At 41.4% G+C, this 27791-nt stretch overlaps 1 protein-coding gene across 15 annotated transcripts in view; it reads left to right on the plus strand.

The window, feature by feature from the left end:
- The first annotated feature begins 494 nt into the window (after window positions 1–494).
- LOC147100499 (eukaryotic translation initiation factor 4 gamma 3-like) overlaps window positions 495–27791 on the plus strand; it is a 290666-nt gene continuing 263369 nt past the window's right edge. For 14 of the 15 annotated variants that reach the window (XM_085966798.1, XM_085966800.1, XM_085966802.1 and 11 more), the window contains exons 1-2: window positions 495–666; window positions 779–846. In XM_085966798.1, coding sequence (XP_085822924.1) covers window positions 785–846 — 62 coding nt within the window. In that variant the 5' untranslated portion in view covers window positions 495–666; window positions 779–784. The remainder of the gene's footprint in view (window positions 667–778; window positions 847–27791) is intronic. The other variant, XM_085966817.1, reaches the window with a different exon arrangement.

Here is a 27791-nt window from a genome sequence, read left to right on the forward strand (position 1 = left end):
AGGACACTGGGGATAACTCCCCTACTCTTCTTCGAAATAGCTCTTTTACGTCCACCTTACAGAGCAGACGGGGCCTCAGTTCAACATCTCATCTGAAAGACGGCACCTCTGACAGTGCAGCACTCCCTCAGCACTGCACTGGAGTGTCAGCCTAGCTTTATGCGCTCAAGAGGAGGACTTGAACCCACAAACTTCTGACTCAGAGGCGAGTGAGCCACAGCTGACACCAAGAAATAAGGAGTAATAATGAACGTGGGTTTACAATCTATGTGACTCTTGTTGTTTATAATGATTGCTCCTTACATGTTAAGAGCACTGAAATTTAAGCCACTTTGTAAGTGGGGGGGAAAAGAGGCCCAAGGGTTTTGCCCTAGCTGACCCTGCTGTTGCTGGGAGGTTGAAAGTTTCCGGAAACGGGCGAAGAGCGGGCGCCGAAGTTTTCCGGAAGTTGCCGAGCAGCCGGCGCCGAAGTTTTCCGGAAGTTGCCGAGGGCCGCCGGGCGTCCGTCTTCTCGGACTGAGAGCGGCTTGGTTCGCCATGTTGGTTTGTGTGTAAAAAATCGCTTGCATCCGTCCCAAAGCTTGACTCTTTCACTCTAAGGACGAGCCCCGCTGCTAGTTCACACTCTGGGCCATCTACCAATGCTATTATTTTTGTGATTTGCAGGTAAACTCACGTGGGAAACGTCCTTCTGAGGGAGGACACCCTGAGGTACATCTCTCTGTTTCTCTATACAACAAAATCCGCCTGGTTTTTCCTTTTTTTTTGTCTTCCTCAGCCTGAAATGAGCTTACCACAGAAAGCCAAACCACAGCCTGTAATAAGAGGACTACAACAGCCTGCTTCGTATCCTTCACTTTTGGGGAAACATTCAATTTATCGATATATAATCCAAAAAAAAATTAACAGTGAACTTAACTGAGCATTTTTAACCTTTTTTTTTGAAAAAAAACTAATGCTGGTGCATTTTTTGAGGGGCTGGGTAACGTTGACACAATAGGTTACTCGGGGTTAGAACTAAAATCTTAAGATCTGTTTGGTTTCTGGGCACTTGTTGCAAGTGTTGATGGGGGTCAAGGTTTTTTAAGTCTTTTTTTTTAAATATTAAAAAAAAATGAAGATTTACTGTTCAATGTTTCGGAAAGAAATTGCTTTGTGTTTGGGCTGATTTAGAGGATGTGAATTGAGGAGAAGGAGTGTGGAGGGAGAAGGGGGGAAAGAAGCTCTTACCGACCAACCGGGAGCAATCTTGTTTCGATTTTTTCTTTTTTGAACCCCTCTCCCCTCCATTTAAAAAAAAACGTAGCTACACATCTAGAAACATCATTTTTTATTTCAGTTGTTTGAGATAAAAGTCACAGGCTCCTACTTTTTTTTTTGAAAACAAAAACCCTGTAGGGGAGCCGGCGAAGGAAAGGGATTGTTTGGTGAAGATTTTATATTTCTGGTTGGGCTTGTTAGAATTTCTTTTTTTCGTGTTCAGTACGTTTTGTGTGTGACTTTTAAATCAAAACCTCTCCCCCCTGGTAAAGATTTTTTGTTGGGAAATTGTTTTAAAAAAAGCTGTGGTGGGGGTAGGGTAGGGGACTGTGTGTGTGACACGTCTTCAGAAAATGCCGGTTACAGACAGACACCAACTCCACTGCAGTCAGTCTGCAGCTCCTGCTCGCAGCTCTCCATTCAAACCTGCAGTCCTCTAGCCCACAGATCTCATTTAAATCTACAGCGTCTTTTGTACAGATTGATTTTTTTTTTTCAAAAAAAAGGAAAAGCTGACAGATGGAGAATTATGGACACAATTACGTGTTCTGTGCAGCGACATACAGCGAGTTTACAGTATGGAGCATATTTCATATTCCGATTCTGAAATTGTACTCTGGCCTCTCCCTGAATTTGGGATCAGGGGCCTGACCATTTTCATCTTTTAGATATTTTTTTCTGGGAATGTTTTCACTGTGTAAATGTGTGCATTTTACACTTCCGGGCTTGAAACAAAAGCCCTGTTACAAAATGGAGAGACTGTTGTACCACTGGGGGTGAAGCCCAGTCATAATAGAGTGTAGTGATGACCTCTGTTTGATTTGTTCATGTTTAATTTGTAATATGGTGAAATCTCGTTGTTTCATGGTTCTTGTTTTCATAATCTATTATTTGTAGAAGACCTTGTGGCTGAAAGGAGAACATACTTGTGTTGTGGCTTTATATTGCAGATGAATGTATGCATTGACACTGTAGCTCCTTGGATGATTTTGGGGGGGGAGGAGAAGAGAGAAAGGAATGTTGGTTTGTAAATTGCAATGTGACTTGAAATAAAATGGTGTATATTAGTCCAATTGCATTTTAAATTGTAAGAATTGGATTGTGAAAGGGTTTGATGTTCAGCCAAGGATGTGGCTATTAGGAAACGATTCAGTGATTTGCTGTGATATTGAATAAATCATTGCGCTAATGAGGATAATGAATGAAGATGTTACTGTGGTTTGGATTTAAATGCCAGATTCTTGTCAGGATGCACAGGGGTACAGTATGTTTGTGATATTGTATTGGTTTGAATTAACTTTTCAGTGTTAAATTGCCCCTTTAGCATGTTATTGTAAATAAGCAATATCGATGTATTCTATTTTAAAATGCTAAATACGAGCACTAAGTACTACGTGTTTAATTTTAGATTGAATTGCATACTTGTGTGGTGGGTAGATGCTTTAATGTGATACAGTTTACAGGGCTTAACGGAGCACAAGCTGATTAATTTGCATGGAGGAAGCTATTTCATTAAGTGGCATGTTATGAAAAGCTTTCTTTTGTTGCTCCAAGTTTAAGGCTGTAGTTTTAGGCCTTGGTTTAGGATGTGGTTTCTCTGCCAGATAACTGCTCTCCCAATCCCTACAGCTGAACTCTGGGCATGCTCAGACGCCCAGCACGAGTTTCCTGCTAAATAGTGTTTCAGTAAACTGAATAAGGCACTTTAACCTTGCTAGATAGTGGGCTACCTTTTAACAGTCATAAGGCATGCAGGCGCATATTTGATGCAGACTTCCTGGTAAATAATGTACTCGGTGCTGACTGTGCCACACAGGTACCATTTTTATCTGGTATATTAAAATCTGAGAAGCAAAAAAAGCTTGGCAAAGTAGTATTTAGCTTTATTCAGTAGATGTTTGGCTATGCTTGCATGCGGTTTTAAGGCTGTTGCGTGATTTCTGCATCAAAGTAATCTGGATTACTATTTTAGTTCACACGAGCAATTCTGCCGTGTAATGCATTCAGTTGGTAATCAGTGTTAGAAAGCAATTTTTCTTGTGTGCAATTTGAATGTGCTCGGGGTTTTAATTTGCGTGCGTATGTGTAATTTTTTTTATATATACAGTTTTGTTCTCTTGTCCGCACCCAAATCTAATGCGAGCGCAGCCTGCAGTCATTGGTTTGAATTGAGTTTTGTGTTGTATCCTTGGACAAAAATATTAATGCCACACATTTTTAAATTTAGATTTTTTGTTGTTTTAAAGCATGTATAAGACTTAATTACAAAACCAATTTCATTAATTGCACGGAGTAAGATTTTAATTTTTGTTCTACAACATGAGGTTAAAACCATTTTTTGGGGGGAGGGTGGAAGCAAGCTTGGTTACCCCCTTTGAGCAGTTTCATTTTTGAAGGTTAAGACCAGGGTTGCAGCAAAAAAAATGAAGCTGTATTAATGGCAGTGTTCCATACTGATGCATTGTTTAATCCTGAGATCGCAAAACACAGCTGTGCAATTGCAAGTGAAATTTGGCAAAAATGTGGAAATAATGTGGGGTGGGGAAGTCAGTAGAAATGGGGGGTGGTGGCGATTATAAATATTGAACTTTATTCTGCTGTAAGATCTCCGTTTAGTTACTTCATGTGTAACACCTTTCCTGAATTCTTGACCTTGGTAATAAAACCCTTAAAGCATTTTTCATGGCTTTTGGCTTATGTCGAGGATTTTATACTGCAGCTATCGAATCAAAGCACTTGTGGAGACAGTGATTTGGTCTGGGACGTAAAAGTTAGTACTTTCCAAAATGTATGGATTCAGCCCTTTTTTTGTGTTCAGTTAAATTCTGCCCTTGTAGGCCCCTTCGCAGTGCACACTGTTTCCAAATGAAAATCAGGGAGGTGACCTGTTCCCAAGCCTCTGCAAGATGTAGCTCAGTGCATGACTTGATCTAGTTTCTTTGAGGAAGCGCTTTGCTTCTTGGAGCCTTACCCTAGGCGTCCTGGCTGAGATTGAGAATGTGCTGTTTAGCTAATGCAGTGGAAAGCCTGATGTAGAACACTGCAAAATACTGTTCTAAAAACGTTTCATGATTTCAAAATTCATGCAAAATTTCCATAGTATTGTTGATGAGGATTTGAAGGTGTTCTGTGTAAGCTTCCATTTTTACATACGGTGTTGTCACTGAGATTTCAAAGTGTATGGTGTGCATTGCTATCCACTGTGTGAAATACTTAGTTTCCCCTTTTTATTCTTGTTTCATTTTGTCTTGGTCCAATTATGATATTGAGTATTGGCCATTGTGATAGCTACGCCAAGCTTAAATTTTGCAAAATCTGAGGAAGAATGCAGGTTTTATTTAAAAGCATCAGTTTAGTTTGAAATGGACATTTTGTTTATTTTTCTCGTCAACTTTTTGCCCACTTTGAAGCTGGAGACTCTTAAAATGGTGGCAGCCTTCCAGTACCTTGCCCCAGTGACCATTCTTCATGTATGAGCCTACAAAAGGTATCACGGACTAAGCCTGATCCAGTAGTCATCCATGTCCACTCAAACACACTTTCTAACAGTGTCCCTGGGCAATGATCAGGAGTGAAAAACCATACCAAGTGTTCCACTCTTACACCCTGGGGTGCTGAGACCAAGGGGGAGTGCAGCGAAGGTTCACCAGACTGGTTCCTGGGATGGCAGGACTGTCGTATGAGGAGAGATTGGGTCGACCAGGCCTGTATTCACTAGAGTTTAGAAGAATGAGAGGGGATCTCATTGAAACGTATAAAATTCTGACGGGGCTAGACAGACTGGATGCAGCGAGGATGTTTCCCCTGGCTGGGGGGGTCTAGAACGAGGGGTCACAGTCTCAGGATACGGGGTAGGACATTTAGGGCTGAGATGAGAAATTTCTTCACTCAGAGGGTGGTGAACCTGTGGAATTCTCTACCACAGAAGGCTGTGGAGGCCAAGTCACTGAATATATTTAAGAAGGAGATAGATAGATTTCTAGACACAAAAGGCATCAAGGGGTACGGGGAGAGAGCGGGAATATGGTATTGAGATAGAAGATCAGCCATGGTCATATTGAATGGCGGAGCAGGCTCGAAGGGCCGAATGGCCTACTCCTGCTCCTGTTTTTTTTCTGTTTCTAATTGATGCACCACAACTGCTGTGATAACCTTAACTTAATGGTGGCTGGGATCAACTTAGCACGGATCAGGCATCGAACCTGAGAGCTTTAGGCTAGTTTGGCTCCATGATCCCAAAGGCAGTGCCTTTATCCACTATGCCATTGAGGGGGAGCTTTTTATTTTGAATGTATTTTCTTCCCAGCTGTGCACCACCTGTGGCCAAAAGAGCGCGTGCAGCTGAGCTGCTTCCTGGCGTCCAGTGATGCAAAGTTTACAGTGTTGCTGTAGATTGGGAGTGAAAGTTCCAGTACCACTAGGCTTCACAAGTAGTACAGGTTGAGCGTCCCGAATCCGGCAACCTCGGGACCGAGGCCGAGCGGTTTTTGTGTTTTTCCAGACTTCGGAACGTGTTTCTGATGTCCGAAGTCCGGAAATATCACAACCTGGGCTCGGGCGTTTCCGGACTTTGGACATCAGAAACACGTTCCGAGTCCGGAAATGCCTGGGCCCAGGTTGCAGTTTGACAGGGTGTCCGGATTCTGGAACATTTTACAGATTCCGGACGACCCTGCTACCAGTTGTCCCAGAGTCCGGATTCCGGAACATTCCAGATTCCGGGACTCTGGATTTTGGACACTCAACTTGTACTTGACAAAAATACTAGTGTGCAATTAATATTTTAAAAGGTTTGTCACCATCTAATAAACTGCATTTATAGCCCTGTGTGATGAGCTTGGTTTGATGTGCAAGAAAGTATTGGCTAGAAACACAATAAATACAGTGAAACAAAAGCAAAATACTGTGGATGCTGGAAATCTGAAATAAAAACCGAAAATGCTGGAAATACTCAGCAGGTCAGGCCGCATCTGTGGAGAGAGAAACAGAGTTAACGTTTCAGATCGACGACCCTTCGTCAGAACTGGAAAAAGTTAAGAGATGGAACTTTTTCCAGTCCTGACGAAAGGTCATCGACCTGAAACGTTAACTCTGTTTCTCTCTCCACAAATACAGTGAAACGGTTGACATACCTTTTTTGTCAGTTAATTAGCTCAGCGCAAATTCATTTCTGCATATAAACTCAGTCGTCGTCTTCTTAGGCAGTCCCTCGGAACCGAGGATGACTTGCTTCCACATTAAAAATGAGTTCTCAGGTGACTGATGAGTCCAATGCGGGACTTACAGTCTCTGTCACAGGTGGGGCAGACGGTGGTTGAAGGGGCGGGTGGGTTGGGTGCTTGAGTTGACGTGCGCACCTTGCGCTTGGCTTCCGCTTGCTCCCGGCGAAGAGACTCGAGGTGTCGGCACCTTTCCAGATGCTTGCCCTCCACTTTGTGCGGTCTTGGGCCAGGCACTGTATTAGCAATTGTGAGTAGCCAGAGTGACCCTTCTAGTATACAGCTGAATGTTTCTTTGATCAACAAGAAGGTCGGTAACCAGAGAGCACAGATTTAAGATGATTGGCAAAGGAACCAGAGTGGAGATGAGAATTTCTTTTTTGCAGTGAGTTATGATCTGAAATGGCGATGGAAGCAGGTTCAATAGTTGTGGACCTAATCTGGATCCCAACATTGGCATATGTGAGGTTCCAGCTATGCATCCTTCTGTTAAACGTTGGTAATACTTCAGATTCCCAATTTTAAACTCCCTTCTATTGATAAAGCAGGAAATGAAGGTTTGCTGCAAATGAAGTTCCAGGGATTAGCAGTGAAACATTAATTACTTGGGAAAATTGTGAGAATCAGTCAATGCTTCTTAAGATTTTTATTTTTAACTGATGGCAATGGATGCAGCAGGTCAGATTACGTTATTTTATTTTCCTTCTAACAGTTGTGGGCAAGGAATCCATAAATTGGCAATGTTGAGAAGTAAGACCATTGCTAAACATAAGTTTGGCACATATTTCTGTGCGAATGAAGACCAAATGTATTGAGTGCTTGCAGGAAAAAAAGTTGTCAAGAAAGTGCCAAAGTTTGTTTGATCTATTGCAGTATAGTACAGATCGTGAAGTTTGACTGAGGAGAGCATTTAAAACGGAAGTGTTAGGATTAAATTTAATTTTCTTTACTCACGTGAGCCTTGATGTAAATTTGGAATGCAAGCTCAATATAATTATAGCAAGGCAGCCATTGTATTAAATTATGTTTAATCAATGCCAGTGAAAATGCTAATAAATTGCATAATACTTTCTGGTGTGTATGATTGCGAGCAGTATGCATGAAAGTGACCATCATGTTAGGCTTCTAATGAATGGTGTATTTTTCAGCACAACCCTTCTATTGAGTTGGCTATTTAACTGTATAGTGTATTTTTTCTTTCTTTATGCAACAAAATCTTTTATTGCCGTGTGTGAGCAGCGCTATTGTATTGTGCAATTGTGGCCTTGAGTGAAATGATTGGCCTGGTAGCTCACCAGGAAGTGATGTACCATGCTTGTGTACACAGATTACTTAATGCCCATTAGAAGTGTTTTCGCAGTATGATGTCACAAAATAGAATCATAGAGTGGTTACAACACAGAAGGAGGCCATTTGGCCCGTCGAGCACGTGCCGGCTCTCTGCACGAGCACCTCAGCTAGTCCCACTCTCCTACCCTTTCCCCGTAGCCCTGCAAATTTTTTTCCTCCAGGTACTTATCCAATTCCCTTTTGAAAGCCACGATTGAATCTGCCTCTCAGGCAGTGCATTCCAGATCATAACCACTCACTGCATAAAAAAGTTTTTCCTCATGTCGCCTTTGGTTCTTCTGCCAATCATCTTAAATCCTCTGGTTCTCGACCCTTCCGCCAATGGGAACAGTTTCTCTCTGTCTATTCTATCTAGATCCCTCATGATTTTGAACACCTCCATCAAATCTCCTCTCAACCTTCTTTACTCGAAAGAGAACAACCCCAACTCCTCCAGTCTATCCATGTAACTGAAGACCCTTGTTCCTGGAGCCATTCTTGTAAATCTTTTCTGCACCCTCTCTAGGGCCTTCACACCCTTCCTAAAGTGCGGAGCCCAGAATTGGACACAATACTCCAGTCGAGGCTAAACCAGTGTTTTATAAAGGTTCATCATAACTTCCTTGCTTTTGTACTCTGCCTCTATTTATGAAGCCCAGGATCCCCTATGCTTTTTTAACTGCTTTCTGTCACTGCCAGTATTCTGACTTTGCCTTTGGAGACTGGTGGCAATAACGGAATTGTGTAAGGTATTCTGCTGGTGGTGTGTTTTCCAGTGGCCAGTGACTCCGCGCACCTGGTCCAGTTGTAACTCCACTGTAAGCAGTGGAGCTGCTCCAGAGCACACGGTTCCTCTCTGTGATACCACTAGAGCAGCCAAGAGGTAAGGATGGGTCTCCATTGAAGTGACAAGTTTGATGTTTTTATTGTTGTGTATTTTGATTCAACAAGGAGGGAGTAGTTTGAACAAAAGCTGCTCCTTTCCCCCTCCTCTACACAAAGCTTTTGTTCCCCGTTAAAGATGAAGTGCTAAGTTTGTGCTGGCTATTTTTACCTGAGCTTTTGTTTTATGGGGAAAGCTCCTGATGATAGTCTCTCTTTCCCTCCCCGCCTCCCCCAAACACCCCACCAAGGTTCAGGAAATGGATATGTTGCAGGGCTAGCCCCAAACAGTTCGTCAATGAATCATACCAATGCTGCTCCTTGGTTTACCTTCTGCACGAGAGCATTTGAGCAGTATGGAAATAGACTCCACTGCATTTGCTTATATAGAAACTGACTGCACTTTTCCAAGTTACTCATTGGATAAGTGTGCCGTTTTCCAGAACACATCTTGATGGTCGATCTTGGCTCAGTGTAACACTCTTGCCTTAAAGTTGAAGTCTCACTCCAGAGAGTTGAGCACATAACCTAGACTAACAGTTCAGTGCAGTACAGAGGGAATGTTGTGCTGCCAGAGGTTTCATCTTTTGGAGGAGAAACAGTCCTTGGCACCATTCGAAGAAGAGCAGGGGAGTTTGCCTTGTGTCATGATGATAAATTGCCCCTCAATCAACACCGCTTCAACAGGTTAACCGGCCATCTATTTCACTGATGTTTGTGGGACCTTGCTGCGTGCAAATTGCCTACATTACAACAGTGATGACACTTGGGGACATCCTGAGGATATGAAAAGTGCTATATAAATGCAAATTCATTTTTTTTCTTTCTTGCATGCCATGCCGAGCACAACAAGTTGAATTTCATGAGTACAATCATGAGGAAAACAATCCTCACTGGCCATATTAACCAGCTGGTCCATTTGTTTTCTTGAAGTTTGGAAATGTCTGTGTAAACTGAAACACTTACCAAAGGCTCAATTAAACCTGATGTTTTATGCCAAGACTTCAGAATGTGGTTATTTACAGCAGGTCTGTGCTACAGTACTTTGACCATTCAGATTTTCCATGAAAAATGGCTAATTGCAGTGTTGGTAAATATTTTGATTTCTGAGTTTGAAGAGCAAATATAGTCCAGTAGTGGTACGCATGACATTTTTGGAAAAACAGGGTCTGTATGCATTAAAGTTGTTATCTAAAGTAAAAATTCCATATCTGTACTGGAAGTACCGTGACGGTGAAAAGTGGACCTGAAGTAACTTGAAGTTTGGACTTGTTAGACATCCCATTGGAAAATCTGTATTTTTCCACGTTGAGCTAAACAGTTAGTTAACTCCTGGTCAATACTTTTGTGTGTGAGATTGTTTAAGGCTGCAAAGATAAACCCTTATGTTGAAATTTCCATTTTTTTAAAAGCCAAAATACAAAGGTTAAGTGGCTGGCTAAATCCTGGTTCTCAAAGAAAAATTTAGACTGACGACCAGTGGGCAGGGTACTACTGTTGTACCCAGCCACGTCCGCTTCACCCCCTCCCGCCCTTGTCTCAGCTTTCCTCAGAAACCGCGATAAATTTTGTGTGCTCCTGTTTATTTGACAGAATCACTTCAAATGTTTTACTCCTAGCCCAAGCCACTATTTTAGTGTTTTAAGCAGTTCATTTAAAAAAAATCTTTCACTTATGCCAAATCCTAATTGCAAACTCTTGTCAGCCGCAGGAAGACCTGTCCTGTCACAGATGACCTTGCTTGGTATATATGTTCCACCACAACGCTTTATATTATGCACTGATTTTCAGGGAAGATCCAAAAACAGCCAGCTGAACAATTTGAAAGGGACCGAGTGAAGTGGAAGCATTTTTCAGTAGCTCTGTCCACAAACACTCAAGTCATTCCATGAATCTTGACCTTGAACCATTTAGATGGCAGGCACCAGGAGACTGTTTTGTCGAGGCTAAAGTATAGGTTTCTGTGCCATGTCCAGACAAGATGTGTGCAGAGGATAAAACCAAATACATGGAAAGCTCTCGTTTGATGTACACTTGTCAGGAGTAGTCGGGGTTAATTTTGGCTGAGATACTGACTTGCTTGGGTGTTGTGACTCCTGGGATTTGACTCCTGGCTTGGAGAGTGCAGTAGCACTGTATTGAATCTTTGCATAGTTGTAAGTACTTTTGCTGGTTAGCTGTCTAGATAGTTTCAATATTCCCTGTAAATTGATTGACTTTGCGGACCAAATCCTGACACAACAACCGCTGTTGCTCATGGTTTGGGATACTGCAGAAAGCCATGGTGTGGACTAGCCTTCAGTGACTGAATGAATGGAAGTTGGCCTGAGGGACTGTAGGGTTACCTCATTATTGTGAGGAAGGGAGGAGTTGTAAATTGGCTTGTATTGTTTGGTAACACAATTTACTGTATTGGCTTAGTGTTGCGTGACTACCAAGTTATTTTGTTCGAGTAACAAGTATATTTTAAATTCTTCCTCCTTTCCTCTTCCTCACCCAAGCAGATCCAGCTGAATATTTGGTTGCTTCTGCCTTTGGTCACAGTTTTTATCCAATTTAGCTGTCACTTTCATGGATTGATCAGTGGTACTGTATGTGAAGGTTACTGCAATTACATTATATAGTTCCTTTTAAACAGTATAAATAGATTGGAAGCACGGACAGCTGTAATACTTCAGTGGTGTATGAGCAGAAAGGCGACACTAGGGTTTGCGGCGTACAGTGTTTGCTGTTTGGTCACCTTTTAATCACCTTAGAATAACGATGTGAATCATAGAAATTTACAGCACAGAAGGAGGCCATTCGACCCATCATATCCGTGCTGACAGAAAAAGAGCTCTCCAGCCTGATCCCACTTTCCAGCTCTTGGCCCATAGCCTTGTAGGTTACAGCACTTCAAGAGCATATCCAAGTACTTTTTAAATGTGGTGAGCGTTTCTGTCTCCGCCACCCTTTCAGGCAGTGAGTTCCAGACCCCCACCACCCTCTGGGTGAAAAAAGTTCTCCTCAACTCCCCTCTAATCCTTCTCCCAATTACTTTAAATCTATGCCCCCTGGTTATTGACCCTTCTAAGGGAAATAGATCCTTCCTATCCACTCTATCTAGGCCCCTCATAATTTTATACACCTCAATCAAGTCTCCCCTCAGCCTCCTCCTGTACCAAAGGAAACAACCCCAGCCTATCCCATCTTTCCTTATAGCTAAAATTCTCCAGTCCTGAAGTGGTGTTAATGTTTCAGAATGATCTTTAATTTTACTGTATTTTCACCCATTGTGTAGTGTAAAAGATGAACATTTACTGTATCATTTACAGGAACAGGAGTAGGCCATTCAGCACCTCGATCCTCTTCCACCATTCAGTTAGATCATGCCTGATCTGTATCTTAAGTCCATCTACCCACCTTGGTTCTGTGAACCTTGATACCCTTGCCTAACAAATCTATCAATCTGTGTTGAACCTAGCCTCGACAGTTTTTTTGGGGGGGAGGGGGGTGGGTGGTGGTGGAAAGAGTTTCAGTTTTCCACTACTTTGTGTGGAAAAAGTGCTTCCTAATTTTGTTGCTAAATGGCCTAACTTTAAAATGACTTGATGCAACTCTCCACTAGCGTTGTGATTTCTGTACTTGAACCCCTAAATCTCTCTGCACATCCACAGTTCCTCGCTTCTCGCCATTTAGAAAATAAGCTGATCTTGGGTCCAAAGTGGATGACCTCACACTTTCTCACATTGAACACCATCTGCCGCAGTTTTGCCCACCACCTAATCTATCAATTGCAACGTTCTGCTCCCATCTACACTATTTACTGCGATACCTAACTTAGTGTTGTCAGCAAACTTAGATATATGCCTCTCTCTTCCTTCAAGTTATTTATAAATGTGGTGAAAAGCTGATGCCCCAGTACAGATCCCTGGGGGACACCACTAGTCACATCCTGCCAATTTGAGAACATACCCATTGTCCCTACTCTCTGTCCTACCTCCTAACCAATTCCCTATCCAAGCCATTAGGTTGCCTCCAATCCTATATGCTCTCATTTTTGTTAAGTCTCTTGTGTGGAACCTTGTCGAATGCCTTCTGGAAGTCCACATAAATAACATCCATAGACATTCCCTTATCTACCACGTTTGTTACTTCCTCAAAGCATTCAACTGTGTTCGTTCGTCGTGACTTACCTGTTGCAAATCCATGCTGGCTCTCTGATCAGCTCATATCGGTCGGTCATGAGGTTGCATACCACTTTTGTCAAAAAATGTATCTTCTCCCATCTCTTGTCTTTGCCAAGCTGGACTAGACATGATCTGTGGCTGATGTGTCATCATCCAAACCTTTGCAAGTGTCCCTGTTAACTGCTACAGTAAATTGGAGAGCCTGAAAATGCTTTGTCGTCATTTTTCTCCCTTCCCCTGTTGGGAGCACCTGGCCTCCGCATGATGTCCTCATTTAGTGAAATTAGCAATTGAATGGTTATCCCACCACACTGTGCTCCAACACGCCACAGAAAACGTGTATGGTGGTATGGTAGGGTAGTGGTTATGGTACTGGACTAGCAACTCCATCATGAGTTCAAACCCACCATGTCAGTTTGTGAAATTAAATTCAATAAAGGCAGGCACCAGAACAAAATGACCATGAAAACTGTCGGATTGTTGTAAAACCCAATTGGTTCACTTGAGTCCTTCAGAGAAGAGAATATGTCATCACTCCTGGTCTGGCTGCATGAGACTCCAGTCCCACGCTACGTGGTTGATTCTTCATGCCTTCTGAAGTGGCCTCTTAGTTGTAAACAAAACAAGGGCTGGGCAATAAATGCAGCCTTGCCGGTGTTGCCCACACACAAAAAAGTGTGCATGTTGCGACGGAAACAGGGGTCCATTCTGTTTCAAAGTATAAAATATTTCTATAGTGTAGCATTTCAATTTTATGGTAGCTAGCTACTGGGATGTTTTAAATGAAAGCTGTTGTGGTCTTTGAGATTTCTTCTGTCCTTATCTTGGTTTGAGGGCTGGAGGAGAGTACAGTATATACACATGGTTTTTGATATTGAAGTCCCAAGGAAGTGGGCGTTTGTTCAAATTGGTTGGCCAGAAACCCCCAGGCTTGTAAAATATATGCAAGATTGCATTTGTGAGAGGGATGTATAATGGTTGCTTCTGTCAACCTATTCGTGATGCCAAGAGTCAAAAGCTGTCCGTTTATGCTGTATCTCTCTGGACGCTTTAACTGATTAACAACTTATGTAATTGACTGCTGAAAAAGGGTCTGGGATTTCTTAAAGAAACATGCTTAATGAAAATAAAACTCCTTTTAACTGAGGTGTGAGAATCTGTCTGGACTGAGTATAATTATTGCAGTCTTTCACCAAGTCTGTCTTTCACTCAGTTTAATCGTATTTCCAGGTGAGTGCAGATGCATGCACTTATATGAAAACCCCATCAAAAGACTTAATTGAAAGGACTCTGAAAATTCAAATGTTTTGTTTTGATTTCGGAAAATAATTTTAAATATCAGAGAAACTGAAGCACTGTATTGTGTAGCAATTCTATCTGCTGATTTTAACTTCTGTGTATATTTCTGTATCATAAACTCAATTTAATAGTTTTAGCCTGAACAATATGGTCAAATAACAGCAATTTTCTGCTTATCATAGAAATCAGGGGAGTGCATGGTGGGAAACCTACACTATTTCCGGTTTGTTTTGCAGAGATAGTGGTGGATTGTTAATCCAGAGACACATTATTCTTAATTGGCACCCACAACATTAAGTTTTGTTTCAAAGGAGGCTGCTTTTTGCAGTGAGCACAAGACCGTTGGGCGAATCCTGAATTGTAATGCACGTGTCATTATACCTCCTTGCGTACTTTGTGCTTGGAATGATCAACTACCAGCCAGCAGGAAAGCTGACGACTTGTCAGATCGCAATGAGATTGGAATAATCAAGCTGATTATTTAGACTGGAATTTATTCAGAACCATATGTGCTTGAATTCCTTCGGATGTACTGTTGAGTATGTGTCCCTGGTGTATAGTGAAACTCACTTCCTAGTTGTGCACTGGCCATATTAAATTTGATTGGTGTATTCATAAAGTCTGAATTAATCAAAATGTAGAGTTCTGGCAAAGCGTCCCCACCTCTCTCTCATGTGCTGTAATACTGCTGTGTATTACCAGCACTTTTTTTTTCTCCAGATTTCCAGCATTTGTGAATTTTCTCTCTCTCTCTACCAGTTCCTACATTTGGTTTAACTACAAAGTGTAAATTATGAAATACTGGCTGGCTTAGGAACAGTATTTTTCTGAAGTTTGTGCCTGGCTAAGTAATTGGGGTATCAGTGTGATGGCATGTTTTGACTGAAGTGATGTACCTGGCTTGGACCAGGCTTCAACGAGAATGAAGGAAATCGGCTTCTTTAAAATGTACTGGGTGTTTTCACTCAAACACAAACAATAGAAAGAAAGACTGACATTTATATAGCGCCTTTCATGACCATTGGACGTCCCAAAGTGCTTTACAGCCAATGAAGTACTTTTTGAAGTGTTGTATTGTAGGAAACGCAGCAGCCAATTTGTGCACAGCAAGCTCCCCCGAACAGCAATGTGATAATGACCAGATAATCTGTTTGTGATGTTGATTGTGCAGTGATGCAGTCTTAGACTTCTCTAAAATTTTCATTGTATTGGTTGTGCGTTCAGTGTTGTGGTAACTACAATGTAACTATGTAGCAACTAGTGCGAGGCCTGTTTGCCAGTGAATGTTCAATTGGGCAGGAGCCTGGAATTTAGTTAGTGGTCACAGCTGCTTTAGGCAATTAAAAAATATATATACTTTTATTGATGGGTTTTAATTTTATTTGTGGAAACAAGGACCTGGGGGAAATCAGCAATAGTGTGTAAATTCTCAGCTGTTCTCCAAAGGGGAAGCTTAGTACAGATTTGGAGCATTTGATTTTACAGCTAGAGGTGTTGCCAGATTCTTATAAATTGGTTTTGATATGTTTGAAAAGGATTCCAATTTTTCTCCAGTTACTTAATGCTTTCATAGTTTTAATGTTTTAACTTTGATTTGTAGCAAAAATAAAGACTAATTTTAAAATACTCCCAAACCTGTCCATCATCTGCTGGGATTGATTTCGAGTGACCTCTCTGAACAAATTGAAGCTATGCAAGCCTCTGTCCCACCTTTACTATGCACTGCTATTACTTGCAACCTAGTATAGAATATTGTTGAACACTGGTCTGGTTTCTTTCATGATTAGAAGTTTGTGCAGTATTGGGGTTATCGCTGTCAAAGTGTAAATCTGCTGGGGTATGGTAATGGCTAGATGAGTTTCAGTGGGGAAAATAGAGCTTTAAAAAAAGTATTATCTGTATGGTCATTCTAAGTGACGAGTGTGTGTAACCAGTTGACTATTGAGACTCTTCCCCCACTTGTGCACAGGCCATGTTAAACTTGATTGTTGAATTCAGCAGGTCTGATTTGATCAAAATGCTGATTTCTAGCTACGGGTCTCCACCTGAAACTAACCTCTGTCTCTTCACTTGCTGACAGACCTGCCATGTAACTGATGCATGTATTTTGCATAAGCTCAGCATTCTTTAGAAGGTGGTGCAATACACGGTGCTGAGGAGTGGTCAGACATGGGTTTACATCACTCTTGGTCTCAGCAGTGGGAAGCATCGCGCAAAGGTCAAGAACCTCCCTACAAGAGAAAGAGAGAATCAGGATTGTCATTACTAGATTGTTCTTGCCACCTTGCAGCTAGTTGCAGGGGTATTGGATGGCTGGGAACAGTTTGCTTCTTTGGCCGCAGTTGGTGTCCCAGAAATTAGGTGAGAGGGACAAAAATAACTTTGAAAGGAGAGAACAGGAGTAGTATCTTCACAAAAGAAAACTGCTGGAGGTGAAGAGTTTTACTCCAAATTAAAAATCCCAAGATTGGCTGACAGTGGTATTGGGATTTCCTTTTTGGGGATTGGCAGTCACAGGTGACGAGGGAAGCGAAAACTTGGCATGTGTCCCTGTATTTGTTAAGTGCCCCTCTTACTAGCTTAATTGCAGCATGGCAGTGATGGTGGTTGGACTGTCTTGTCCTTTCAACTGATGAGTGCTGTGTTTATTGGGGGGGGTGGTGGGTGGTGCGGGGGAAGGCTGCCTATTCACGTGAGAGAAAATTATTTAAATTGCAGAAATACATGTGTGGTGGCATAAGTTGTTAGTTTGAGTTCTGGTAGTAGGAGTGTGAAATGTACTCGACATCGCACTGATAATTGCTGTAAGAATCATGCTTTTGTACAGTACTGTACATTGTAATAGCTCTACTGTTCAAATTTAATGGGTTTTGTACTTTGGAAAAGCTGTTTCCACGTTCCCTAATACTCCTTAAGAGTCCTGATTGAAGTTTTGTCTTTCTTACTTAATACTGTAGAGGTTAAGAGCCAGAAGTGACGGATGAGGAATATTTCCTTTTTTTTCCGGCCAGAATGAAAATGAAAGAGAAGACATAAACAAAACACTGCAAGTGTACCAATAACTTGCCTTCATCTGTGACATCATTTCAAAAAAGTGTGTAGCAGTTCGACTAAACAACACATAGGTTCTTGTTAAATTTGTTTTCTGTTCTTTTGATTCTCGGATTTTTTTAAATTTTTTTTTTTTAAAAGAGGGGCGGTTTGGGCCAGAAACTTTCTCTGCCCAATAGTGATACTGCAAACGTTTCCTGTCCTTTGTCATCTGATTCTTTCATTCAAAACCACCACATTCTTGATCTTTAGCTTGTGCCCAGTAATGCAAATCTGTGCAGAACACTTTTAGAATCTACAAAAATGTCATTTACTATATCAGCTGGCAGATTATTATACAAATTGACAGTTCTTCCTAAGAAGGGACCCTTCTCCATTCCGGTCTAGTTGTGTTTTAATTTCAAAAGTATGACCCGTTCTACATCTGAATCTGCTTAAATTTTTCATGCCTTCCACTTGAATGCAGCCACTCATTTTAAAAGTAGTTCATTGTTAAACACAACTGATTCAGTGCCTGGATCTCTGCAGATTTCTTTACAATTTTGTTTTTCTACTTCTCGTGCTCTTCCTCCCAAATCGCCATCACACTTTCAACTTGATTTTTCCGCTGCTTTTAGATTTATGTGCAGCTTGTATCATTTCCTGGGTAAAAGGGGACAAAAAAACCTGACAAACCTAGGTAAAGGACCAATGCCTGTAGAGCAAGAATGTAAGAAAAGTCAGGGACAAGAAAAGGCCATGGAGTCTATCAAACCCATCTCTCTATTATCCTAACTCTTCCACTACAACGTGGTAGTGGGCTGGAAGAAGAAACGGGAGATGAAGTAGTCAGCAATGGCCTTGTTGCAGGTAGTAAGGTCACTTTAGGTGGTGTTGGAAGAATTTGTGAGAGTTGAGTGAGGACAGACGTTTGAGAAGAGATGGGGAATTTAGTATAGGTTGAAATCACTGACGGTGAAGCGTCAGTTGGTGCAGACACTCTGGCAAGAAGGAAGGAAGGAGATTGATGGACAGTTGCCATGGGGCAAAGTGAAAGATAGAGGCTTGAGGGATGCAACAGTTTTGGGTGTTTAAAGGAGCAAAAGGTTAGGCTTTGTGAGACCCAAGATGCCATTGGGTTCATTGATACTGTGGATGGCGTGTGTCTTGCTCACGAGGCAAGGGTTTTGTTTGCAAGTAAGTGCACATTCTAGAGGGTGGTAAGGAGCAGTGCAGTGGATGATGAACTGTCAACAGGATTAGGGATGTAAGCATTACACCTTAGAATTACTTTTGTAAACTTGTACTTGGTTCTGGCTTTGTCTGGGCATTGAATGTCACCTGTAACCTGTCTACACCACCAATATTAAAAAGACTAGAGAAGACGAGGGAAATCATCAAATCACAATTAGATGATGCAAATGTAGGTGTTGTCATTAATGCCGGACAATCAAAAAATCAGCTCTGCAGGACCAAGGTCAGGTGCAGCCCCAAGACTAATCGGATTATGCTTCCGCAAGGTATTTGGTATGGAAGGGCTGGATGAGGTGTGAATTTATTCAGATTTGGCCATGTTCAAGATGCTCTATTGTGTCTTTTGTGCTGGCTTGATTGATACTTCTGCACTCCGGCCTCAATACTGTGTGATGAGTACAGTATAAGAAGTGGTTGGCCAATTCTTCAGTCCACTCAGATTTACCATATTTTCAGATCACTGTGGCTAACTAAACTTCCATTAGAGTCAATGGGTCAAATTGCATAGAAGCTTATTAAAAGACTCTGTTTGAAGGCCTAAGAATCTCAACGATTTGACATGTTGAACTCCAAAAACAGTTTAATGCACCGATGCATTGCTGAATTTATCCAATTTACTTACTCAGGCGTGCATTTCTTCTAATAAATAATTTGTAGTTTAGCCTGAAAGGAATGGCCTGACGGTGTGCCTTTTTTTAGTACTGGGGAATCGGGAGTGTATGGTGGGCAATTCGTACTATATTATATTACGATAAAGATAGTCTTGTCATTTAATCACTGCTGCCTTCCACCCTATCACAGACCTGCCCTTTTGTTCTTCCCTCCCCTCCCGCTTCCCTGCCTCTCTGCCTGCTTAAAACCGGTTACGTACATCTCTAACATTTTCCAGTTCTGACAAAAGGTCACCGAGCTGAAACGTTAACTGTTTCTCTCGCCACAGATGATGCCTGACCTGCTGAGTATCTCCAGCGCTTTCTGTTTATGTTTCAGATTTCCAGCATCCTCAGTATTTTGCCTTTTTAAGGTAGATAGTTAGCCGTGGAGCCTGCTATATTCCGTACATGCCGTGCATAAAGTTAAGTTATGGTTCGTAAGGGACATGGATCTGCTTATGAAAGTTACCCTTTGCGATGCACACAAAAGTGTTAGGAGATGGCCCTAAAATGGGAACAGATTGCAATGGAGAGAAAGCAGGTGGCGGCTAGGAGTGAGAGAAGGATTGCCTGTCAGATTAGCTGTTTTATATTCTGTCTGCTCAAAGTACTAGAAGAGCCTCCTCGGATACGAGAGCAGTGTTCCAGTCTTGGGTGGACTTGGGTATTTTAAGAGTTGAGCGGAAAGTATTTGATATTAAAAAGAAACCTATCTTAATGGCATCTTTAACATCTTCCATTTAAAGTCGGAGGAAATGGTGAGACCAAGAACACGAGTAGATGAAGGACAAAGAGCAGAGCCATCAACAGGGGTAGTTGTTGGGGCTGCAAGAGAGATGGAAAAACTGTGGTTTTGTAAGATTGAAAGAAACAAGGTTTCTATTGACTCATTTAATGGCATAGTTGAGACTATGTATTGCCTTGGAAGAGCAATGAATGTTATATGCATTAAGGGTGTGTGATGGGAAGGAAGTTGATGTATATGGAGTGTAGTCAACAATCGAAGCGCAGGTAGGGATGGATGATGTCCAAGGTGATAATGTGTGCAAGAGCAGATTTGCAGAGATGAATAGGCTGAAAAATGGAAGTGCCGTGCCAAAAACTATACTGCAGTGTTATCATCAGCATTATGGAAATGTGTAATTGTGGGCATGTAAAATTTTCATTCCATTTTAACTTCCACTATCCAAAGCAATGCATTTATAGATTTTGTCCACAGTTGGAGTATTGTGAGCAGTTTTGGGCTCAACTCTTTAAGAAGAATGTTGAAGCAATAGGGAGAGTACACTGCTGATTCACTGGGATGCTGCCTTGTATGAGGAAATACAGATATGAAGAATGATTTGGAAAAAGTGGGACTGTTATCATTAGAACAGAGAGGAATACAAGATGATTTGTTAGAGATGTTTAAAAGTATGAAGGATGGGACACCGTAGATAGAAACAGACCGTAGAGGGATCTAAAACAAGGGGGCATAGATTCAGGACAGAGCAAGAGAAACTGAGGGTGGTGAGGCCGTGGAATGCGCTGCAGAGTTAATGATTAAAGGAGAGGCCATGTGAACATTCAAGAATCGGCTAGATAGGTGGTTGAAGGAAAGGGGGGATAAAGGGATATGGGATCAGGGTGGGCACATGCGATGAGGACTCCGGCTCGTGTGGAGGATAAACACCAGCACTGACTGGTGGGGCTGAACAGCCTGTTTCTGGTTTTAACTTTGATGTAATTCTATGAATTTGGGTATTTGGGGAGAGCATTTTGAACTATATAATACTTTGGTAAATTATTGGTGATTATGGATCTGTTACCATTAGTGGGAGAAATTTGAGATGACAAATTAAGGGTATTGCACAAGAAGCATATCACACAATTTTTGTTACCTTTAAATGTGTTTTTTCTTTTCTTTTCCTATAGTATACTGATACCAATATGGTAAATAAACCTAGTGACAACCCTGGTCATGGGTTCGGCACAACATTCAAGGTGATGGATAATTGGATAACAGTACTTTCTGTAACTAGCAAGTATGGATGCAATGGAAGGATAAGAGAGATCAGCTTTCTTAGTCATAGTATAAACTTGAGCAAATTTCCAGCAAGAGGTGGACTGGATATAATAGTGCAGGACAGGGGTAAGTTCAGAGGGACACATCTTGAACATAATAGGAGGATACTATCCATATCAGTGTGCAGGATCCAACAGATGGGGGAAGCTTGATATCATGGTGCTAGAACAGAATGAACAGTATCGGGAGGCTGTTTGCCAAGATCAGAGTGATTTAGAGTTGGGGAAAAAAGTGAGGGAGAAAGGTCAGCTTCTGTAGGACAGCTCGTAACTGAACCATCAGCGCAAAAGAAAAGAAAGTCTGCATTAGTTTGGAGTGTTTTTGCAGGAGTCCAGAAGGGACAACTGCTGCAGGGACAGGAAGGCCATAGTTCTTTTGAATAGTTAAGTTTCGCAGCTCTTGACAGTACCTACAAAAGTTACAAGAAGTTGGTCTGGGATGTTTTCGATGGATCAAGATGCTCAGTGCATTGGGCAGGTTTTACAAGACAGTGGAATGGCAGCTATGAGGTACAGTGCCAGTTCTCATGGTCAGGGAAGAGTGAAATATCAAACCTTTCGTAGTTTTCTAAAGAATAATAGCAGTTGCTTCACTAACACAGAAAGAAGGATCAGAACGTAAAAAGCAGAAGTTGGACTTGGGGAACGGAACAGCAGAATGTTTTTGAAGACCATCACACTTTGTGATTTATAGTGCCAAACAAGCTGGATCTTGTTTACGGACCGTAAATGATCATTTATGCTGTATCATTTAACTTTAAAATACTTTACAAGTTTCACCAAACTTAACACATTTCTTTAGCTTTTGGATTCATAATGAAATTGACAGGTTCAGTGACAAAGGTACTGGAAATTACTTTGAAATTAAATGAAGCTAGGGTTTTTCTCCTTTGAGCAGAGAAGGTTAAGGTGAGATTTAACAAGAGGTGTTCAAAATCATGAAGGATTTTGATAGCATAAATAAGGAGAGACTTTTTTCAGTGGCAGAAGGGTCGGTAACCAGAGGACACAGATTTAAGGTAATTGGCAAAAGAACCAGAGGGGAGATGAGGAGAAATTGTTCTCCGCAGCGAGTTATGATCTGGAATGCAGTGCCTGAAAGGGTGGTGGAAGCAGATTCAACTTTCAAAAGGGAATTGGATAAATGCTTTAAGGGGAAAACTTTTCAAGGCTCTGGGAAAGGGCAGGGAGTGGGACTAATTGGAGAGCTCTTTCACAGAGCCGGCACAGGCACGATGGGCCGAATGGCGGCCTGCTGTCCTGCATCATTTTATGAGCTTGTATATATTTAAATTATAAGAACACGTATCAAATTCTTTACATAGATGCATTAGCAGATTTTCACCTTGACTGGATTTTAAGATTCCTACTAATTGAACATTTTGAGGCGTGATTTCACTAAATATCTGAAGTAGCATTTGTATATCTGCCCCACAAATATGCCTTGAATGGAATGGTACCTTTGCGGATTCCTTGGATTGCCTTTTAAAAGGGAAATGTATCAATCCATGCAAGTAAAATCCGGAGTTCAATCTGAAAGTTTAAATACCTCATTAACATTTTCATCAGGCCTTCACTCTTCTGGTATGTTTTCTTTGTTTCTGCTACAAAAGCTGACTTTCTTTGGCCTGCAGTCTTTCCAGATGAGAGAGATGCTGGGCTGGCGAGGGGTGGTGGTGGAACACATGGGGGATATTTTATCGAAACTATATCTTAAACAGAATGTGATTTTGCTTTCTTATAATGGCAAGAAGTGCTCTGCCAGTCTTTTATCGAAGCACAACCTTTGAGTACGCAATGTGCTTTTGCAGCTTCCAAAGTACAGTGTATGCTTGTTTTCTATTATAACCAGCTGTCAGTTAATTTTGCCTGACAGTGCTTGAGTCTTAAAATTGAAAATATTAAAAAAAAAACTGTTGGAAAACTCTGGGGAGCCATGCTGTGGTGATTGTCATTGTTACATTCAAGGAGCTACTTGGATTAGTTAATGCCTCTTTTAAATCATAATTTTAAGTATGCTGACAGCTAGTCTTCATAGCAGGTTTCTTGTGCTGATATCGAGTATCATAAATTAGAGCTGGGAAAATGGATGGCACTATTGAACATATTACTTCACAGCAACATTACTGTAGCCCTGGAAGGATCACTGTCCTACTGAAGGGTTTCCAAAGTACTTGGGTATTTTTGTCAGACTGTCATTGCTAGTGTTGGCTAGAGAGTCCTGTGTTTTGGCAGGGCTTCAAAAATCTAAAGTTTCTTGAGTTTTCTGGGAATTTGTTAAGAGTGGGGGAGGGGGAAGAAACCCTATGAGCCATTTCATTGTAAGTCATTTGGGAGATGCTACAGAGAATTCTTGGTGTGATATAACCATTCTAACAGGATCCTTGTCTTAAGTTTTCAGGGTGGTCTTTGAGAGTCAAGTTTGCTTTCCTGAAAGTAATATGATGCCAAAAGTAATTATCCTTAAACGTTTACGCCTCAGCATAATGTTTGGTTCAGTATCCAAAACTGAGTTCAACTTTGCATTTTAATCATTGGAAGTCCAGTACTGGAATGTAAGTAGGACTTTGTAATCGAGATCTGTGAGGTTTTTTCCCTTTGAGTAAAGGGACTCTGCTTGCATTTTAAGAACATGTAAATTTTAAACTAAATTCTACATGCACATCTCAAAATTCATTGCTACCATCTCACATAGACTGACGGGAACGGCAGGATATGGGAACCATTAAAAAAGGACAGCAGGAAATATCCACTAAAAGTACTTGGAGTAGTGCAGGATGTGCTCCAGAAGTAATGTATGAATATTAATCTAGTTCGCAAGCAAAAGGAGCTCCTGTAGTTGCCAGCCGGGGCTCAGTTGGTAGCACCCTCGCTGCTGAGACAGAAGTTGTGGGTTCAAGGCCCACTCCAGAGACTTGAGCACAAAATCTAGGCTGACACTCCAGTGCAGTACTGAGGGAGTGCTGCACTGTCGGTGGTGCCGTCTTTTGGATGAGAGGTTAAACCGAGGGCGCCGCCTCAGGTGGACGTAAAAGATCCCATGGCAGTATTTTGAAGAGGAGCTGGGGTGTTCTCCCTGGTGTCTTGGCCAATATTTATTTGTCTGCCAACACCACTTAAAAAAAAAAACATTATCTGGTCATTATCACAGTGCTGTTTGTATGACCTTGCTGTGCGCAAATTGGCTGCTGCGTTTCCTACATTCCAACAGCGACTATACTTCAAAAGTACTTAATTGGCTGTAATGCGCTTTGGGACATTGTGAAAGTCACTATATAACTGCAAGTCTTCATTTCTGTAATGGAATGTGATTTACATGATTAATACTGTATTATGCTGCATGTACTGACAACATGTGAACTTGATGCTGAAACACATCCCGGGTGCTCTCTGCTTACCTGGAGCACTTTCAAAGTACTTTTTGTAAATTGCATATGTGTGATTTGTATGTGAAGACTTGAGTGCATTTGCAGTTACAGTTGAATGACACACTGAATGACAACCTGAATGGAAGAGGTAGTCTCACTGATTTGCTTCCGAGTCTCTTGAGGCCTCGACACCCGATTTAGACTCCACAGATTTAGTGTTGCTATGAAGCCAAAATTGCTTTGCAACGGCACTAAACTTATTATGTGAATGCACTGTAAATGTTAGGAGTTATTAACAGAGGAAATAAAATGATTTTACAAAAAAAACCTAATTGGCAGAGTAAGAGTTTGCAGATTCCTGTTCTCCAGTGTAGCTTAATCTGCAAATGGATACAAAGATAGGAACAAAACAAATGTTCAGAAATGCAGTCATTCCATTTATGATTCTGAAAGGCAGTCTGTAAATGTTCTATACTGAAGCATGTTGTGTTTCCCAGATCAACTGTATCTGAGGGATTTCAACACACTCTGCTTTATATTACATATAATTAATAATTAATATAAATTGTTTTAATATTGTTATCTAAACTTGAATATTTTCCCCCAATTTCTTTGCTCTTACCCTTCATGTCCTGAAGCTAGTTACTCATGCTGAGGCATGGTACCACTGGTACTGGCAGCCTTCTACTGAATATCCCAGTTGACTTCACCTGTGAGCATGGAACAGTGTGATATTCAGTTTTGGAGGGATTCCACAGCTGATCTCCTCTGTCTGTGCATGTACCACCAGCACAGGTTACCGGATAGAAATGAAGAGCTGGAGCTTTGCCAATTGTAACTATTTTTCTCCTGACTCCCTTTTCCACTCTTCTGCCTGCACCCCCCGCGCCCCCCCCCAAAAAGAATTCTGAGACGCTGACTCCTAGCTGCAATTGGTTTATTTACTACAGATCAGGGATCTGTATTTTAGCTCAATACCTTTACCCATGAAATCTACTCTGCTATAGCACAATTAGGTATAGCTCGGTTCGATGTAGATTAAAGTTCCCTTTGCTATTCCTCAACAAAGTACCTTGGCCCTAACTGAAGTACGGTCCATACTGCACCACTAAGACTTCCAATATCGACACCAGCAAGCTGTTGTGTGGGTGCTAATAGAACAGTTTTGCACATGGCTAACTAGCAACTTAGAGACTCCCCAAACTCATTTCACTTATGACCATTCTAGTCAGCAGACAAAAAACAATTTCCATTAATCTGAGCTGGATTCGAACCTAGGTCAAAGGGCAGTGTCTAATCCAGAATGCTTCCCAGTTCTTTCACCACCCCTCCCATGCCTTTTTGTAATTCATACATTTGGTGCCTTTGGCTTTTACTTTAATTGAAGTGTTGCTGGAGTTGCGGTTTTCTGCCTTTAGATAGTATTGCAGGTTCATGTAACACTAGAACATTTTAGTGCGATTGACGTTACTAATATTTGATAGTTGCATGATTTGTTTCTGGCTAATATGATTTTGGGAGCCTAACTTTCTACTTGTCAAATATTAATTCTTGAGCAAATCAGTTTTGAAAATAAATTTTTAATACTAATAGGAGTTGGGGCAGTGAATAAATGACAGGATCTGAGACTAAGGAAGAAACAGGCTGATTCTGAAAGTAGTTGTCTAAGCTATAATCCTAGCAATTTGGCAAAGTTTTTTTCCCCCCAGTGCTACTACTGACCAAGTTAGAATACTCTTGTTTGAATGTGGTGTTGGAGGCTTGACTCAATTGACAGATCAGTTTCAATAGTTTTCAGATAACTTTGTCATTTCTGTATGCAGCTGTGTTGTAGAGGAATTCAACTGTAACGGCATTTTATTCACCACGTTGGTGACACCTTGACTTCCTGCTTGTCTGCTGATTTAGCTAGGAAACCTATCCATAGTTTAAAATGGTTTTGGGTGCCATGCATTGTCCTAGACTACTATCTTGTGAAATACTATTGTAGATAAGAACTGAGCTTTAATTTAAATGAGCTGTTCCTGGGATCAATTTTTAGTGAGATTTGATATATTCTGTTAAAAGGAGTACCAACTTCACAACTACCTTTTGATAGTATTACTGTAGAATGGTTCCAAGTATTCAGACATGACTTTTCTTTTAACCATGAGATTTGAAAAGTTTATTGATCTGAAGTGTATGTATGTTGGTAGCGAAAAGCATGAGATTTTTCCAGTTTATTTTGTAGTGACTGACAATCCTAAACATAGAAACATAGGAACATAGGAACATAGGAGCAGGAGTAGGCCATTCGGCCCTTCGAGCCTGCTCCGCCATTCAACGAGATCATGGCTGATCATCCAAACCCTAGCACCCGGTCCCTACACCGACAGCCATCCCACCCAAGCCTTATCCCCGTAACCCCACGTATTTAATCCCCCCGAACACTAAGGGTCCATTTTTATCATGGCCAATCAACCTAACCCGCACATCTTTGGACTGTGGGAGGAAACCGGAGCACCCGGAGGAAACCCACGCAAACACGGGGAGAATGTGTAACTTTGATAAATCAATATGGAGAATGATTAGAACAATTTCACCAATTTTTTTTGTTTCCAAGGAGTGGAAGTGTTAATGAAATTTCATAATGTGATTTTTGGGTTCATCATTTCAAGCTACCTTATTTCCGGTTGAGTTGGTTTAACCGGTACATGCCACAGGTTAAGGTGATGTATGAATAAACTTTTCAATGAGTGTTCTACTGTTTGCTTCCTTGGGCAATTAAAATGAGCAGGAATACCATGCTTGAGCACATACATACACTGCCCCATGCCATGAGTGTGTACTCGCAGTGAACTGTTAGGTGATTTCTTCCCCCCCCCCCCCCCTTTCCCTCCCAGTGTTGTGCTGTCTGCAGAGGATGTGTCATGTAAACAGTACAGAACTTTTTACTTTAAGTTGGTGATGCTACAGATGCCATTTTTTAGGTCATTTAAGAAATTTGACATGTTTGCCAATGTGTTGTATAAAGTGGTATGGCGTTATGCCCAGTTTACAGTGTAGTGATGCCAGAGCTATGTGGAGCTGGGCTTTCTAAGGGAAAGTATAGTTGTTGCACCTCCCTGCTTCTCCTGAAAAGTAGTACAGTATATATGACGTGAATCCTGTTACAGTGTATAAGATAATTTTGTAATGTTGCTGGCCTGGTAACTGCAAAGTTAGAATAATTGGTTTTCAGGCAGGAGACCTATGCTTTAATTCCAGTTTAAATTGCGCCATCCT

The sequence above is a fragment of the Somniosus microcephalus genome, chromosome 25 (assembly GCF_052327205.1).
Source record: "Somniosus microcephalus isolate GS21.2 chromosome 25, FLI_Smic_1.0, whole genome shotgun sequence".
Classification (NCBI taxonomy): domain Eukaryota; kingdom Metazoa; phylum Chordata; class Chondrichthyes; order Squaliformes; family Somniosidae; genus Somniosus; species Somniosus microcephalus.